This window comes from Elephas maximus, chromosome 5, assembly GCF_024166365.1.
Source record: "Elephas maximus indicus isolate mEleMax1 chromosome 5, mEleMax1 primary haplotype, whole genome shotgun sequence".
Lineage (NCBI taxonomy): Eukaryota > Metazoa > Chordata > Mammalia > Proboscidea > Elephantidae > Elephas > Elephas maximus.
Genome location: NC_064823.1, coordinates 66,263,551 through 66,279,959, shown reverse-complemented (window position 1 = coordinate 66,279,959; position 16,409 = coordinate 66,263,551). Strand labels below are relative to the sequence as shown.

The 16,409-nt window shown below is 40.3% G+C and overlaps 1 protein-coding gene across 1 annotated transcript; it reads left to right on the top strand.

The window, feature by feature from the left end:
• The first annotated feature begins 6,903 nt into the window (after positions 1–6,903).
• TIGD2 (tigger transposable element derived 2) lies at positions 6,904–12,101 on the top strand. Its single transcript, XM_049885734.1, has 2 exons — positions 6,904–7,219; positions 7,386–12,101. Exon 2 carries the CDS (start codon positions 8,415–8,417, stop codon positions 9,990–9,992), a length of 1,578 nt encoding a protein of 525 aa, XP_049741691.1. The 5' UTR covers positions 6,904–7,219; positions 7,386–8,414; the 3' UTR covers positions 9,993–12,101.
• Positions 12,102–16,409: the final 4,308 nt, after the last annotated feature.

Genomic DNA, 16,409 nt, shown 5'->3' with positions numbered 1-16,409 from the left:
TATTTAAACCTTTTTGAATCAAAGACCCTTAGAGAATGTGCTGAAAGCTATGAACAAGCCGGTCATCGTGTTACCGTCCTGAACCTAAATAATTTCACAAAATATCATTACCAGAGGAAGACCCTGTGACTGTGGTAAAACAAGAATAAACAACATCATTTCATAATATTCCTGGGCAGAAATTTAAAAATGGGGGGTGGGGAGGATATCATGGAACCACAAAAATGACCAAAGATCCTCCTCTCCCGGTAACACTAGTGACTACTGCTTCTTCTCCAATGACAATTCTAATCTTTCTTCACTCCTCCAGTTTCCTAGAAAAAAATTAAGATACTCAATAACCAAAATGTCCCTGCTGCTTGAGAGCACCCAATCCAAAACAGACCACCCACTTTCTTTAACCCTCCCTAAAATCACCTTTCACATGCCCAAATCCTATAAGCCTTTCCTGACTTCCTCAGAGACACCCCACGGTTCTTCAAGGTATGGGTCTCCATTGCTGTAGTAATTAGCCCAATTTTGACTGTAAGTGTGTTCTTGGTGCTATTTGGCTGCTTAGAATCAAAAAACATAATAAAATACTTATAAAATGTTAGTAAGTAAAAACATGTATAAAATATTGTGTGATCCCAAGTTCACATTTTTAAAAACTGTCCATGTATGTATAGAATATTTACATCCATACAAGAAAAACAACCAAAACATTAAGGGTAATTATTTCTGAATGCTGGGGTTACTGATTATTTTCCTTGTTGCTATTCCATATTTCATATTTTCCTCCCAAGAATGTGTACAATTTAACAATAAGAAAAAGAAGGGAGGGGGGCAGAAGTAGGAAGAAGAAAAACTCCATCCTAAAAGAATATGCTATGAGGGAAGACTCACATTCAAAACAGTTGTCAATCATATAAACTTTTCAAGCCTTAACATTTAGAAACACTTGAGGGTACTCACTGAAAATAAAGGTTCCTGGCCTTCACCCCAGGAACTGGCCCCAGAAATCTACATTTTGGACTGCAAATGATTGTGACCCATAGGGTATGAAGCACAACCTTGAGAAATGCAGCTTTTTGAACAAACTAGGACTTGAATGGGAAACCCTGGACTTGAACGATGTACAGATTTACAGAGGAAGGAGAAAGAGTTTCCAGGCTAAAGGTGATGCATAAAGATTCTAAAGCATGAAGCTGTGTGTGCTGAGGACAGGGAGAAGGATCTGATGCATTGTAGACTCTTAAACCAGTTGCCCTCGGGTTGATTCTGACTCATGGAGATTCAATGTGTGTCAAAGTAGAACTGTGCTCCACAGGGTTTTCAACAGCTGGTTTTTCAAAAGTAGCTTGCCCAGCCTTACTTCTGAGGTGTCTCTGGGTTAGCAGCCAAGTACATTAACCTTTGCATCACCCAGGGACTCCCACCCACTGCTGCTAAATCAGTTCCGACTCATAGTGACCCCACAGGGTTTCCAAGGCTGTAAATCTCTATAGAGGCAGACTGCCACATCTTTCTCCCACAGAGTCGCTGGTGGTTTCAAACCACCGACCTTTCGGTTAGCAGTCAAATGGCTTTACTGTGCCACCAGGGCTCCTTCCAGGAACTCAAAAAAAAAAAAAAAAAAAAACACCCAAAACTAAACCCGTTGCGGTCAAGTTGATTCCAACTCACAGCAACCCTATAGGATAGAGTAGAACTGCCCTTTAGGGTTTCTAAGGAGCAGCTGGTAGAGTCAAACTGCCAACCTTTTAGTTAGCACCCAAGCTCTTAACCACTATACCACCAGAGCTCCCCCAGGGACTCCAGCAGGGCCTCAATAAACCTGATTTGACCAAGCTGACAGAACTTAAGGCTCTTCTAGAGAACAGCTGGAAATTAGGTGGGTTTGGAAAGGTTAGGTGGGTATATAAGTTTCACTCAAGGTTCCTATACACATCTCTGACATCAATCAGCCAATTCAATGGTTTCTTCAATTTACATGCACAGGTTTTTCAGGAAGCAAGTTGTCTTAGACATCTAGCGCTGCTATAATAGAAATACCACAAGTCGATGGCTTTAACAAAGAGAAATTTATTCTCTCACAGCCCAGTAGGCTAGAAGTTTGAATTCAGGGCACCAGCTCCAGGGGAAGGCTTTCTCTATGCTGGCTCTGGAGGAAGGTCCTTGTCATCAGTCTTCCCTTGGTCTAGAAGCATCTCAGCACAGAAATCACAGGTCCAAAGGACGCACTCTGCTCCCAGTGCTTCTTTCTTGGTGGTAAGAATCCCCACTCTCTGCTAGCTTCCGTTTCCATACCCCAGGGAAACTCCCTTTATATTGAGATCAGGGATGTGACCTGGTAAGGGTGTTACAATCCCACCCTTATCCTCTTTTAACATAAAATTACAATCACACAATGAAGGACAACCACAGAATACTGGGAATCATGTCCTAATGCGGTTGATACTTATTTTGGGGGAACACAATTCAATCCATTACACAAGTCTAACTTTTCCTTAAGCATTTCCACAATAAATTTTCATCTTTGACCCCAATAAATATATTCTATCATCCTAGGAACTCATTCTCTTATTTTTGCCTACACTGCAGAAAAAAAAAAAAAGCCTTGTGAAAATTTACCACCAGTCAACGAAGAAACATAGGCAACAAGATTAAGTTTAAAAGTCCCCTAGAGGGCATCTGTATGACTCAAAGAGTTTAAGAACTCACTGTCTTACCATATGATAAATTACCAACTTGAAAAAAAAAAAAAGATCTTGGATTTTCCAATGAGTAGTACCGAAGCCCTGGTGGCATCGTGGTTAAGTGCTACAGCTGCTAACCAAAAGGTTGGCAGCTCAAATCCACCAGGTGCTTCTTGGAAACTCCATGGGACAGTTTTACTCTGTCACTATGAGTGGGAATCAACTCTACGGCAATGCGTTTGTTTTTTGGTATAATATGACCCTTTACTTATGTCCAGAGATTTTCAAGTGGAAAAGTGCTTCTACCTTTAACTATACAAAAGGAAAATTTTTATGTTAAAAATGAATAATTTGGGGATTTGTCTACAATACAAAATAAAATAACAATAGAGCTGAAAGAGACTTCAGAGAATAAGCTTTCATTTTACTGACGACGACCGTTTCACATCCTGTTTGCCCTAACACACACACACACCCTAAAAGAAAAATAAATTATATTTTAGCTGGACAATTCCCCTCAATATTTTATGTTCCTTCAGGTAGGTGACAGTAAAAAAATTTTTTTGTGCAAATCACTGCTTTTCAATTGGCAGTAAATATTTATTATTAATAGAAGTAAAAAAAAATACTACCTGATATTAAATAGCTTTAATACATATGGAATAATACTAGTATTATGATAAAAAAATTTCATGACCTCATATTAAGCTTACTGGAGTAGGTAATTCAGGTATCATAAAAAATTTGTGGTTAAACTTCCCACTTGAGAAGAAATAAAGTAAACGGAAACCAAAACAAGGAAAATAAATAAAAATAGAAAAGCAGCTCCTTAAAAATTAAGAATTTACTCTCCTTAGAAATGTCCTAAGGAGCCCTGGTGGCACAGTGGTTAAGTGCTCAGCTGTTAACCAAAAGGTCAGTGGTTCGATCCCACCAGTCGCTCCCAGGAGAAAGATGAGGCAGTCGGCTTCCCCTTCTGTAAAGATTTACAGCCGTGGAAACTCTATAGGGTAGTTCTACTCTGTCCTGTAGGGTCACTATGAATTGGAATTTGACCTGATGGCAATGGTTTTGTTTTTTCTACTTATTCAAAATTATTATTCACAATAAGTCCTACTTATTTGGAATTATTATTCATAAAAAACATTACTGAAAATGAGACCATGTAATGCACTTGCATTTATATTTTTCCAGCAGAAAAGCAAATTTAGGGTTATAACAATTTGAAACATCGGCAACTTGGAGTAATTTTCAGAAAACCCTCATTCTAATGAACCAAATGCTACGCGTGATCAACGCTGCTGCAGGCTTGCAGAGAGCCGCAGACTTAGAGTTCTCGCTACTAGAATGCCTTTTTGGTGGCTAAGACCAAATAGTCTATTCCAATAAATGACAACATTAATTACTGTGAGAATAAATAATCACAACATACTTCTTTTTAGATCTTTGAGTTAAATATTCTGTTGTGATAGTGTAGTGGACAGAGTACAGTACTTTAAAGTGAGATGTATCTGGGCTTAAATCTCCATTCTACCACCTACTATTTGATAGATTAATGTACTTTTTTAGGCTTTTTTTTTCTCAGAAATAAACTAGAGGTAACATTTACCTCATAGTATTGCTCTGAGGATTAAGAGTAGTAGTATATAAGGAGAAGAAAACCTGGCAGCAGAATTTGCCAGAGTGAAATGTCTTTTGATTACAGACTGATTCACCTCAGTGAATGGTAAAGGACAGTTAGAAATAAGAGAAAGTATAAAATTGTTCTGCATAATCATATAAAAAGAATCGTAAGTTTTCACAAGCAGCTGATAGGGAAAGAGAAAGGAGAAAGGGAGCCTTGAGATATGAAAATACCAGAGAAGGGGAAGGTGAGAATAGCATAGCACGAACAAGCAGAGTCCAAACCAAATGAAACTTGTTGCCATCGAGTTGATTCCGACTCACAGCGGCCCTATAGGACAGAGGAGAACTGCCCTATATGGTTTCAGATTTGAACTGCTGACCTTTTAGTTAGCAGCTGTAGCTCTGAACTGCTGCACCACCAGGGTTTTCAAGCAAAGAGTAGAACTGACAATAAGAAGTTCCCTGTGGTCAACAACTCTTAATAAAACAATGTCCAACATTCTATTTTAAAGTCCTGCCCCTCAAGGTTATGCTAATACATCTACCGTAATCAGTGATCCCTTCCCCATCAAAGGAAACCTTGGTGGCATAGGGGTTAAGAGCTACGGCTGCTAACCCAAAGGCCAGCAGTTCGAATCTACCAGGCGCTTCTTAGAAACCCTATGGGGCAGTTCTACTCTGTCCTATAGGATTGCTATGAGTCAGAATTCACTCGATAGCAATGGGTATATACCAATTAGTGTGAAACCCATTGCCAAACCCACTGCATCTAACCACTGTGCCACCGCGGCCCCATTAGTGTGAAGAAGAGGTGCTTTTAAAATAAAAATCAGGGGTGCAGGAAAAATTATCTGGATTGTATATAAATGCTTTTGGTGAGACCAACACGATACAAGAGCACTTATAGCTGGCTTATCTAAGTAGACATATCAATTTCCAAACTATTCCAAGGTCAAGTTCACAAAATCAGCAGTGGGCGGTTGAGGTCAAAAGTTCCAGGTAAATATCAAGACTAAATCAAGTACACTCAAGTCCAACTACAGGGAAAACAGGTATTTATTTAAAGCCACTATAATCTCAGGTATTTATTTAAAACCACTATAATCTATGAGACCAGTCAAAGAATCTGCATCCTGCCAGATATTGAAAGGCTGCAATTCTGAGGAAGGCCGTTTAGCAGCTTTGGTGGGGAAACCTGACAGGAAGTTCAGACTCAACAACTGTTTTCTGCAGTATGAATGCTCAGGTTGACTCCCCTCTCTGAATTTCCAAAATATCCAAGCAACAACATAAGCCTTGTCAAATAAAGGATGAATTACTATGCTAGTCAGTGTTAAGGAAGATGGATTAAACATTTATGTACAGATATTAGGGAAATTTAACAAAAGCCCTTTCCCATTCTTCAAATTACTGTTATACATAAGGAGTAGAAAGAAACAACGGGAGAAATACAGTCCAGTCTTGTTTCCTCGGCAATTAGGTGCTGCAACAGACGCAGCCTCTACCGTCTCCAGGGAAGGGTCTCAGGGTTCTGGAGGGAACAGAGTTCGAGAACCGGAACCCAAAGGCACGGTTCGTCTTTGGCAGTGATTAGTGCACAGGTGCCAGCATTTACTCCACTTTTTAAAAATAGAAAAAAAATTAAAATAGAAATTTATAGTATCTGTTTGAAAAAAAAATGAGCTTTTGTCAAACTTCAATTCCCTTATTACTACTGAGAAGCAGTGGGCGTAAAGGGGCGGCAGGAAGTTCACGACGGTTCCTCCCACAGGTTCACGCGTCTCCCAGGTGAGGCGGATTTGCAGAGTCCGTTCCGTGACTTAAGCCCTCTCACCCCCACCCCTCAAGCATCAACACCAGGGAAGAGAAACCCGATACCCAGCTTGACCACCTTTCGGCTGCGCCCCATCCACCCAGGGTTTGCTTGGGTGGGTGTTGCAGAATGTAGCCATCAGCTCCTCCCCTGACCCACGTCCCCACGGTGAGCCTGCCTGCCCGCAGCCAGACGACGCCTCCGCTCGCTCCTACCTTGGCGAATGATCCTTGCTGCGGTTCGTCCAGTCCAAACGGGCAGCCCCGGGAGCGAGCGGGCGCGGGACTCCCGGGAACCGGAGCAAGGAGGCGCGAGCGACTTGCTAGCCTCCGCGCCGCAGTAGCGGCCGCTGTTTGTAAACAAGCTCCACGTGCGCTCGCCCTGCCCCATTCGCAGCTTGCTCCTGGCACCCGAGGATGCGTAGCTTCCTCGCGAGCCCTCAGAGGGTGCAATTTTTATTCTCCCTGGAAGAGGAGGAAGCCTGGCACGGAGAAGTCTCCCCACAGGCAGAAGGGCCAAGACGGGGTGAGCTCGTGCTGCCCCCTGCTGGCCAGCAAAGCAGTCCGCAGCCCAGAGCAATGGGGCGATTAGTCGAACCCACACGACGCCCAGAGACGCCGTAGCGGCGGCGCGGCGCCGGGCCCCGCCCCTCCCACACACTCGCCAGAGTCCCCGCCCCCGGCTGAGCGCGTGCTCGCCCGCGCAGGCCCCGCCCCCTCGCCGACACAACGCTCCTGCGGGGGCGCGCGCGTGCTCCCTAATCCCCCGCCTTCCGGGTCCGGCAGCGGCGCTCGCCCGTCGCAGCCTGTCGCCACCTCTGTGCCGCGAGTGTCAGCCTCCCGCGGGAGCCTCCATTTGCTCTCAGTGCGGTCTGGACGCTGTGCAGGCAGGCGGAGAGCGATGCCCCGGCCCGCGGGACGGCGTCCTCTGCGCCAGGCGGCCGCTCGATCGCTCGCTGGCAGCGGCGGTGACACCTCGTAGCCGCCGTGCATAGGAACTGGGCTCCCTCCGCGTGAGGAAAGGCGCCCCGCGCTCCGGAGCTCGCGCTGCGGGGAGAGGCCCTCGCTAACACGGTTTCTCTCTGACCTCTTAATTTCGGGAGGTAGGCAATTCAGGTCCCTCTCTCTGTCATCCCAGATAACGTGGAATGTTTTTAGCTATCAAATTAATATTAGGTGTTAGTTTTCTCAAGATAGTTGCAGGATAAATGTGGTAATGCCACAGACCCTGATAATTAAAAAAAAAACATTTTTCATATTTTCCTTTAGGTTTCGGAGGCACCGAGTTCCTATATAGCCCCCACAGTGAACAACTTCTGTTGAGTCATCGAGGATCATCTTTTACCGGGATTATTGTAACACGATCTTCACTAAGCCTTCCACCCTGTAACCTCTGCCATGGGTCCTGATTGCCACCAATGAAGTTTTTTTTTGATGCTTTATTGATCATGTGACACCTCCTCTTGTCCACCTTTCGTCTTTCCAATCGCTAAATACATTAGGTATAAGTTTGTGATTTGATAAAGTACAGAGTTTGCTCGACCACTTTCATCTTACTTTTACAGCTCACTTCTGTCCAAGTCTCCTTACCTTGTTCATATGACTCTCTTAGCCATTCATCTGCTAACCTATAACAATCTTGGCTTAGAAGAGCCAGCATTCATTCCATGCCACGCACTGTCTGACAGACAACATAGTCAGGGAGTGGAACATAGAGTCTGCAAGTCTCTTCTTGAATTAAGTTGTGTATTTCCTAACACATTTCCTAGAATATTCCCACCTGAGTTTTTATGGCTTTAGCAAAACACCTGCAATGATGACGAAGAGAATAGAATATTCGACAGGACTGTTTTAGAGAACAGTATTGGTTAAATTTCTAACCCCCAGTGAAATTGCAGTTCATAAACTAAATTCATAAATGTAGTTTACCTTAAACTAAATAAGGAGGAAGAAGGACATAAGATAGAGTTAATTGAAACTCATCCTTGTTTTAAAACAGTCCTAGCTGTTTTGTGTGTCTCTTCTGTGCCTGAGTTTCATTGTGTGTTAATAAAGAATCATGCACACTATAAAAATGCACACAGACGCTAATAAATCCTACTTAAATTGAATTTTTATGACTTTAAAACAGTCCTGACTGTTTTAAAACAGCAAGTGAAGAGACTCAGATGTAAACCTTGCCTGTCCTGGGGGGCAAGAGGCAGAGCTGAAGACCCCATTTTCTAGTCTTTTTTGTATTGAAATACTAAGTTGTTGAATATCTTGTTCTAGTAATTGCCAAAATATTAGGCACTTAAAATGTTGGGCAAACGAAAGCGAGTGGTGTTGACAATTAAAGACAAGCTTGATATTATTAAGAAACTTGAAGAAGGTATCTCTTTCAAAAAACTTTCTGTGGTGTATGGAATTGGTGAATCTACAGTTCGTGATATTAAAAAGAACAAAGAAAGGATCATAAACTATGCAAACAGTTCAGATCCTACAAGCGGTGTATCCAAACGTAAATCCATGAAATCGTCAACATATGAGGAACTTGACAGAGTTATGATAGAGTGGTTTAATCAACAGAAGACAGATGGCATTCCAGTGTCTGGAACAATTTGTGCAAAACAAGCCAAGTTCTTTTTTGATGCTTTGGGGATGGAAGGTGATTTTAATGCATCATCTGGCTGGTTAACTCGATTTAAGCAGCGCCATGGTATTCCAAAGGCTGCTGGTAAAGGAACAAAATTAAAAGGAGATGAAACTGCTGCCAGTGAATTTTGTGGTAACTTTCAGGAATTTGTTGAGAAGGAGAATCTACAACCAGAGCAAATTTATGGTGCTGACCAAACTGGATTGTTCTGGAAATGTCTACCGTCAAGGACATTAGCTCTTGAAAGTGAGCAAAGTACTTCTGGGTACAGGTCAAGCAGAGAGAGAATCATTATTATGTGTTGTGCCAATGCCACAGGCTTACACAAACTTAATCTTTGTGTTGTGGGGAAAGCAAAAAAACCCCGTGCATTCAAAGGAACTGACCTTTCTAACCTTCCTGTAACTTATTTCAGTCAAAAGGGTGCATGGATAGAACATTCTGTTTTCAGACAGTGGTTTGAAAAATACTTTGTGCCGCAGGTACAGAAGCATCTGAAATCCAAGGGGCTTTTAGAAAAAGCGGTGCTTCTTTTGGATTTTCCCCCAGCACATCCAAATGAAGAACTGCTTAGTTCAGATGATGGCAGAATAATTGTGAAATATTTGCCACCTAATGTCACAAGTCTAATTCAACCTATGAGCCAGGGAGTTCTAGCCACAGTGAAAAGATACTACAGAGCAGGACTTCTCCAGAAATACATGGATGAAGGAACTGACTCAAAAATGTTTTGGAAGAACTTGACGGTGTTGGATGCAGTTTATGAAGTATCAAGAGCTTGGAATATGGTAAAATCAAGTACCATAACCAAAGCATGGAAAAAACTTTTCCCTGGCAATGGAGAGAATTCGGGTGTGAACACTGATGAAGGAGCCATTTTAGCAGCTAATTTAGCAACGGTTTTACAGAATACAGAAGATTGTGAACATGTTGACATTGAGAGTATCGATCAGTGGTTTGACTCTCAGAGTAATGACTCAAGCTGTCAGGTGCTAACTGACAATGAAGGTGCTGAGGACTGTTCCAAGCCTGCTGAGCAAAAACCTTCCAGTAAGACTAGAAAAACAGAACTGAATCCGGAAAAGCATATTAGTCATAAAGCTGCACTTGAATGGACTGAAAATTTACTAGATTATTTAGAACAACAAGATGACATGCTTCTGTCTGATAAATTGGTATTGCGGAGACTTCGAACGATAATAAGAAGAAAACAGAAGATCCAAAATAGCAAAAATCATTGATAGGGCTCTTGAATTTTTCATTGTATTTGTATCTTTGTGACTGTTTATCTGCAGTGGAACTTAATTATCCTGTTTGAAGTGCTGTGGATTCCAAGGCCAAATATGTTCTATAAATGATTTTAGGATTAGCTGCTATTTTGAATTACTTAAACAACAACTCTGTGACATTGATGCTACTAATTGAATGTTGGCATGTAACTTGTCTGTCAGTTGTTTCTAATCTGTATCATACAAATTAGATCATAAGGTACCTGAGGTCAGGGATTGTGTGTCTCTTCTGTGCCTGAATTTCATTGTGTGTAGTAGAGAATCATTCACACTATTGGCACTCAATAAATCCTACTTACATTGAATTTTTATGACCTTCTGAACTTCAATTTCCCAACTGAAATATGATGGGGTAAGTTTCCATTTCCATTACTTTTCCACTGCTGAAAAACTTAAAAGAGCCCACCAAAGATTGTACAGTAGTCCCCCTTTATCTGCAGGGGATATGTTTTAAGACCCCCCACGTAGCCCCATGGATGCCTGAAATCACGGATAGTACCGAACCCTATGTAAGACTATACTTTGTCATGTGCATACATAGCTATGGTAAAGTTTAATTTACAGACTAGGCATAGTAAGAGATTAACCACAATAATAATAAAATAGAACAACTATAATAATATACTGTAATAAAAATTACGTGAAGGACAGAGTGGGACTGTGAGATTTCATCATGCTACATACTTATTTAACATTTTCAAGCCTCAGTTGACTGAGGAAAGCAAAACCTCGGGTAAGGGGGGGACTACCTATACTTAAAGTATTTCACTGTGACTACAGGAAACTGAAGAAAATAGAATCTTAAATATGCCATTTCTGTACTAACCGTGTTTGGGCAATCAGCAATTCAGATTGGCTATCTCTGAGTGTAATGAAGACAGAACGAGGTTAAAATGTCCCTAGGGAAAGGGCTTTTCCATCTTACCAATAAGGAGAGTTTCTTCATAGTTGTGGAGAGAATGACATTTCACTTTAGGAAAATAGATCTAAGTTCCCAAACCATTGAGATCAGAAGAGGTAAGGGTTAAATTTTTTTTTGTCATTTCGGTTCTTTTATAGTGTGGGTTTATCAACAGTTTTTCTCTTTAATAAGCTACTTGACATTTATCTGAGGTCCTTGTGGTGCAGTGGTTAAGAGCTTGCTTTAAGAACTTGGCTGTTAACCAAAAGGTTGGCAGTTCAAACCCACCAGTCGCTCCTTGGAAACCCTATGGGGCAGTTCTCTTCTGTCCTATACGGTCACTATGAGTCAGGTTTGAGTTTTTTGTTTTGATATTTATGTAAATCTTTAAAACAACCAAGTATGTCATATGACTTCATATAGCATATTTTTCAGTGAAAGCCAGCACTGAAGAGCATACATGTAATTTGTGGAACCAGCACATGAACTCTGGACTAACATTAACTAGAGCGTGGGAGAGGCCCTATAGAAGAGCACAGACAGACACTTGAGCCAGACTGCAGTGTGACCCTAGGCAAGTTCCTTAACCCATTTGTTAAACAGGTCGTATCTGCCTCACAGGGTTTTTGTAAGGGGTAAATAAGTTGATACGTGGACTTTAAATTACATGTGCTGAGAAGGTCTGGTTCAGAATAAACTTTTGAGTGTTGTTAGTTGCCATTGAGTTGATCCTGACTCATGGCCACCCCATGTGTGCAGAGTAGAACTGCTCCATAGGGTTTTCAAGGCTGTGACATTTTGGAAGCAGATCACCAGGCCTGTCTTCGAGGCTTCTCTGGGTTCAAACCGTCAACCTTTTGGCTAGTAGTCAAGCGCTTAACTGTTTGCATCACCCAGGGACTCCTTTGAGTGTTAGCTAGTGTTAAGATGTAGAAATTATGAGTTTTTGGAAGTATGCTGAACAGATCCATTGTGTGACTCAAAGTGATGCTGCTACATTGGGAAACCCCTTATAAGGTATCTGTTTTCCTGAGGTAAGAGAGAGATGGCTAACTAGTATCAGCTGAAATTCAGTAGTAATTTATCTCAGTGAAAACAGAGGTTAATCCAATTTATAAAATATTTATTGACCATCTCTTGCTAAGCACAATGAGATATACATGGACGTTTAAGACATTTTAGGTTGAATTATAACAGAAAAGGGGAATAGAATTGTAATTTCTTTGCTCCAGGCCTGTTAAAAAAAAATTTTTTTTTTTTTTTAGCACCCTGCTAATAAAGTAAACAGATGTGGGCTTTGTGTATAGAAGAAAATCTATGTTAATAATATTGGCATGTTTCACTGAGGTAATAAAATATCCTCAAAAAAGGTAAGGGTAAGCGGGGCACTTGGAATATTTTACTAAACTAAAGTAGTACTGGACCAATAGAAAATTAGACCAAAAAGGGTAATAGGAGACCCAGTTATGGTAATTAGGCCCAGCCCTCTATATGCAGTAATGGGTTTTTTCTTTTTTTTTTCCGGGAGTAACCAAATCACATCTAGTTTCTTTTAGGGCCCTTATCTGATCGTTTTTCCTTCATGGGGCTGTCGTAAGCACTCAGAATTTTGCCTTTTGAGCTGAGGCTTTGGGTTTCAGGGTGGCCTTTTCAGAAGACATCTAAAAATCCACTGTATTTGGGGGAGTTCATACATTATTATTAACACATCTTCCTAGGTCTAGACAATTTCACTTACCAGATAGGCCTAAGAAAATGGGACTCTACACAGATAAGCCCTGAGGCTCTGGCTTCCTGCTGACCAAGAGATTCTGAAACTTGATGGTGGTGGTGATGTTGTTATTTGTCACTTGCAGTAATGCTTTACATTTTATCATGGTGCTCTTTGCTAACGCTACTTCTCAAACTTCTTTTAATCTGGTATTAAAATTGCTTAATCTTGTGTTTTATCATAAATGTTTATATAAATTGTGCATTCTAATTCCATATCTGTTGTAAAATAAAAATCTCCTTCCAAATACTGTATTAGATCTCTCAGAAGATAGGTCATGGCCATCTTGGATAACCACATTCCCCTCGTAGTTAGGTCTGCTCAGTTTGAGAAGTTCAGGCATTTGTGCTCTCATTTAACTCTGTGTACCTTTAAGAGATTTAACAGAACTCAGACTAAATGGAAAAGTGAAAGCTAAGAGAACACTTGTTTGGCATAGTTTGGGAAGCCAGAAAAAAAAGGTAAGTACATAATGAAATGCGTAAAATATACTGTCAGCTCCCACATTTGTGGCCAATCTAAAGATGGATTTCAGCATATTTAGTGTAGCTTCTTTATGGAGCTTTCTTTGAGTGTGATTTATGAATATCCCTAGAACTTTGAATACAGACCTTTGGGAATTTTCAAAGTGATTTTTAATGAGATTATCAGCTATTACCACTATAATTAATTAAATCACAGGGGAATATGATATTTTAGAGTTACTTATTCAGATTTTAGAAACCCTAGTGGCTTTTTTTGTGTGTGGTTGAGAGCTATGGCTGCTAACCAAAAGGTTGACAGTTCGAATCCACCAGCCACTCCTTGGAAACTGGGGGGGTGGTTCTTCTCTGTCCTGTAGGGTGGCTATGAGTAGAAATTGACTTGATGGCAACGGGCTTTTATCTGGATATTTGGCTTGATGGCAATGGGTTTGGTTTTTTGGATCTGAATATTGGACAGTGGTTAAGAGCTCAGCTTCGAACCAAAAGGTCAGCAGTTCGAATCCACCAGCCACTCCTTGGAAACCCTATGGGGCAGTTCTACTCTGTCCTGTAGGGTTTCTATGAGTCAGAATCAACTCGACAGCAACAGGTTTTGGTTTTTTGATTTTATCCCGATACTAAAGAAAATTAGTAAGATTTTGGAATGTTCAACTTTTTTTCTTTTATTAGAAAAGTTGACCGTGGAACTCAGCCCCATTAACCTGTGAAGTAACCTCCACCAAAGATGCTCTTGTTGTCAAGGGAAATCTGTTAATAACAGCTGAACTTGTAATGGAATCACATCCAGTTTCCTCTAAAGTCAACAAAAATGATTTATAAAGAAAACAAAATTACCTTTCTGCCTAAAAAAAAAGACAAAGTAAACTTGACAAACATTAGTTTTTCTCATCTACCCAAGCAATTAACATATTTTCAAAAGTCATATCATAGAATAAAGCTTTAAAGGTACTTTTTTTTCTTAAGTGGAAGTATTTGAGATTACACACATAAGCTTGGGGTATTAAGATGATGACAGAGAACATAAATTTTTTAAGTTCCCTTTTTTGGCATTAAAAAGTTAATTCAGAAGCTGTGTTCAGGAGGAATTTAGATAATCTGTGTTTTCTAATCCAAACTAGTTTGCTTTAAGTCTATCTCAGTATAATAATCAAAACAACAGTATGGTTGTATTTTTTCAAGTTACTGTTGTTAGGAGAAAGGTGCCATCAGGTTGATTTTCAATTCATCGTGACCCATGTGACAGAGTAGAACTGCCCCGTACAGTTTTCTATAGGAGCAGGTTGACTGATCACAGCTGGGTGGGTTCAAACTGCCCACCTTTGGGTTAGTGGACTAGGGCTTACCATTTTGCCACCAGGACTCCGTAAGTTATTGTTAATTGTGGGATAATATGCAGGAGTAGCCTTTCGGTTTTCTGTTAGCTTTGGGAAGCCACCTGCTGCTTTACTCTAACATTTGGGGGACTTTGTGTTCCCTCCGTGTCTGAATAAGTATCACTTATAGGATAAAAGTACCTAAATTACTTTTCTGTAAAAACTAGGCAGTGCAGCTTTTTTTTTTCCCTGTACTATGCAAATATTCAGTGCTGTAAATTCGACACATTGGTTAAATTACCACCATGTACAAAAAAAAAAAAAGATTGTTATGACAAAAAATAGTGCTAAAGATGTGTATTTTTTCACAATTGAGTATCTGTGAGATCAGGATGCTACCTACAATCATAATGGACAGCATTTTTGTCTGTCCTGATGGTATAAAATGATGTCATCTAGGTTCCGTAAAATATGACAATGAAGAATTTTGTGTAAATCTTACCTTCCTTTTGAAATGAGGACTAGAAACTTCATGTTGCTATACACAAAACCTGTCCATCTAGTAGATTTATGTTTAGGAGTTTCTAGGTGGTGCATATAGTTAAGCACTTGGCTGCTAACTAACAGGTAGGTGGTTTGAGCCCACCCAGAGTCCCCTCAGAAGTCAGGCCTGGCAGTCTGCTTCTGAAAGTCACAGCCCTGAACACCCCAGGGAGCAGTTCTCCTCTGCATACCATGGGGTCGCCAGGAGTTAGAATACACATGAACAGCAACTGGTTTGGTTTTTGGTTAGGTTTATATTCATAAAAGTGTAATTATATATTACATGTGAATATGCAAAAGTTAGGTATCTCTTTAACATGTAATCCATCTTCAGAAATCTTATAATACCATTAATTACATACATGTTTTACTAATTTAGAAGAAAAGGTAGAGTAACCATACTAAATTACTGAAAAAAAAATTTTTTTTTAGGCATGCATTATTTCTTTTGAATATATATATATATATATTTGAATATATAAAATAACGATCTAACAAAGTGTAGCCAAATAGTGGTTTTACTGACCTTACCTCTAATGATTTATATGTGAATTAATTTTGGTAAGAAGTTTCTAAATTATTCAAGAATAGCTTCCTTACGTTGTTTGTATGTTACATCCCTATAACGATGGTCCATAAGCTAAGAATAAGATATCATAATGGGGTTTTGTGTTGCTCGTTTTAACTGAAGTCTCTATTCAGATTTCCGTAGTTTTTTACCTAATGTCCGTTTCGTGTTTAAGGATTCTGTTTACGATATCACATTCTAATTAGTCATCACGTCCTTAGGCTCCTCTTGGCTGTGACAGTTTCTGACTTTCCTTGGTTTTGGTGACTAGTCAGTTTTGAGATGCACTATCAGGTATTTTGTAGAATGTTTCTTGTACATATTTTTTTTCCTCTTTGCATTCCTTGCCCACTCCAACACAAACCGGATTGTGAAAATGCCATGATGAAAGATACATTATATGAAAGTATGAGGAAAGAAAGATAAATTCTGTTGAGGGTCTGGGAAGACTTCTCATCACAAATAGGATTTAAGCTTGTTGCAGTTAAAAGCTACTGCTGTTAACCAAAAGGTAAGCAGTTCGAATCCACTAGCTGCTCTTTGGAAACCCTATGGGGCAGTTTTACCCTGTCCTGTAGAGTTGCTATGAGTCAGAATTGACTCAAAGCAATGTGTTTTGGGTTGATTTTTTGAAGAGATTGGTTCTGTTTCTGTGTTTTTGGGTGGGATGGAGGGTATAGCATGAATATGGGAAATATAGGTCATATTCTGGTAATAAACTGACCAATATGATTGCAGCATGAAGTTTACTAATGGTAGAATTAGAATTGAAGGTATTAAGTTTGCTG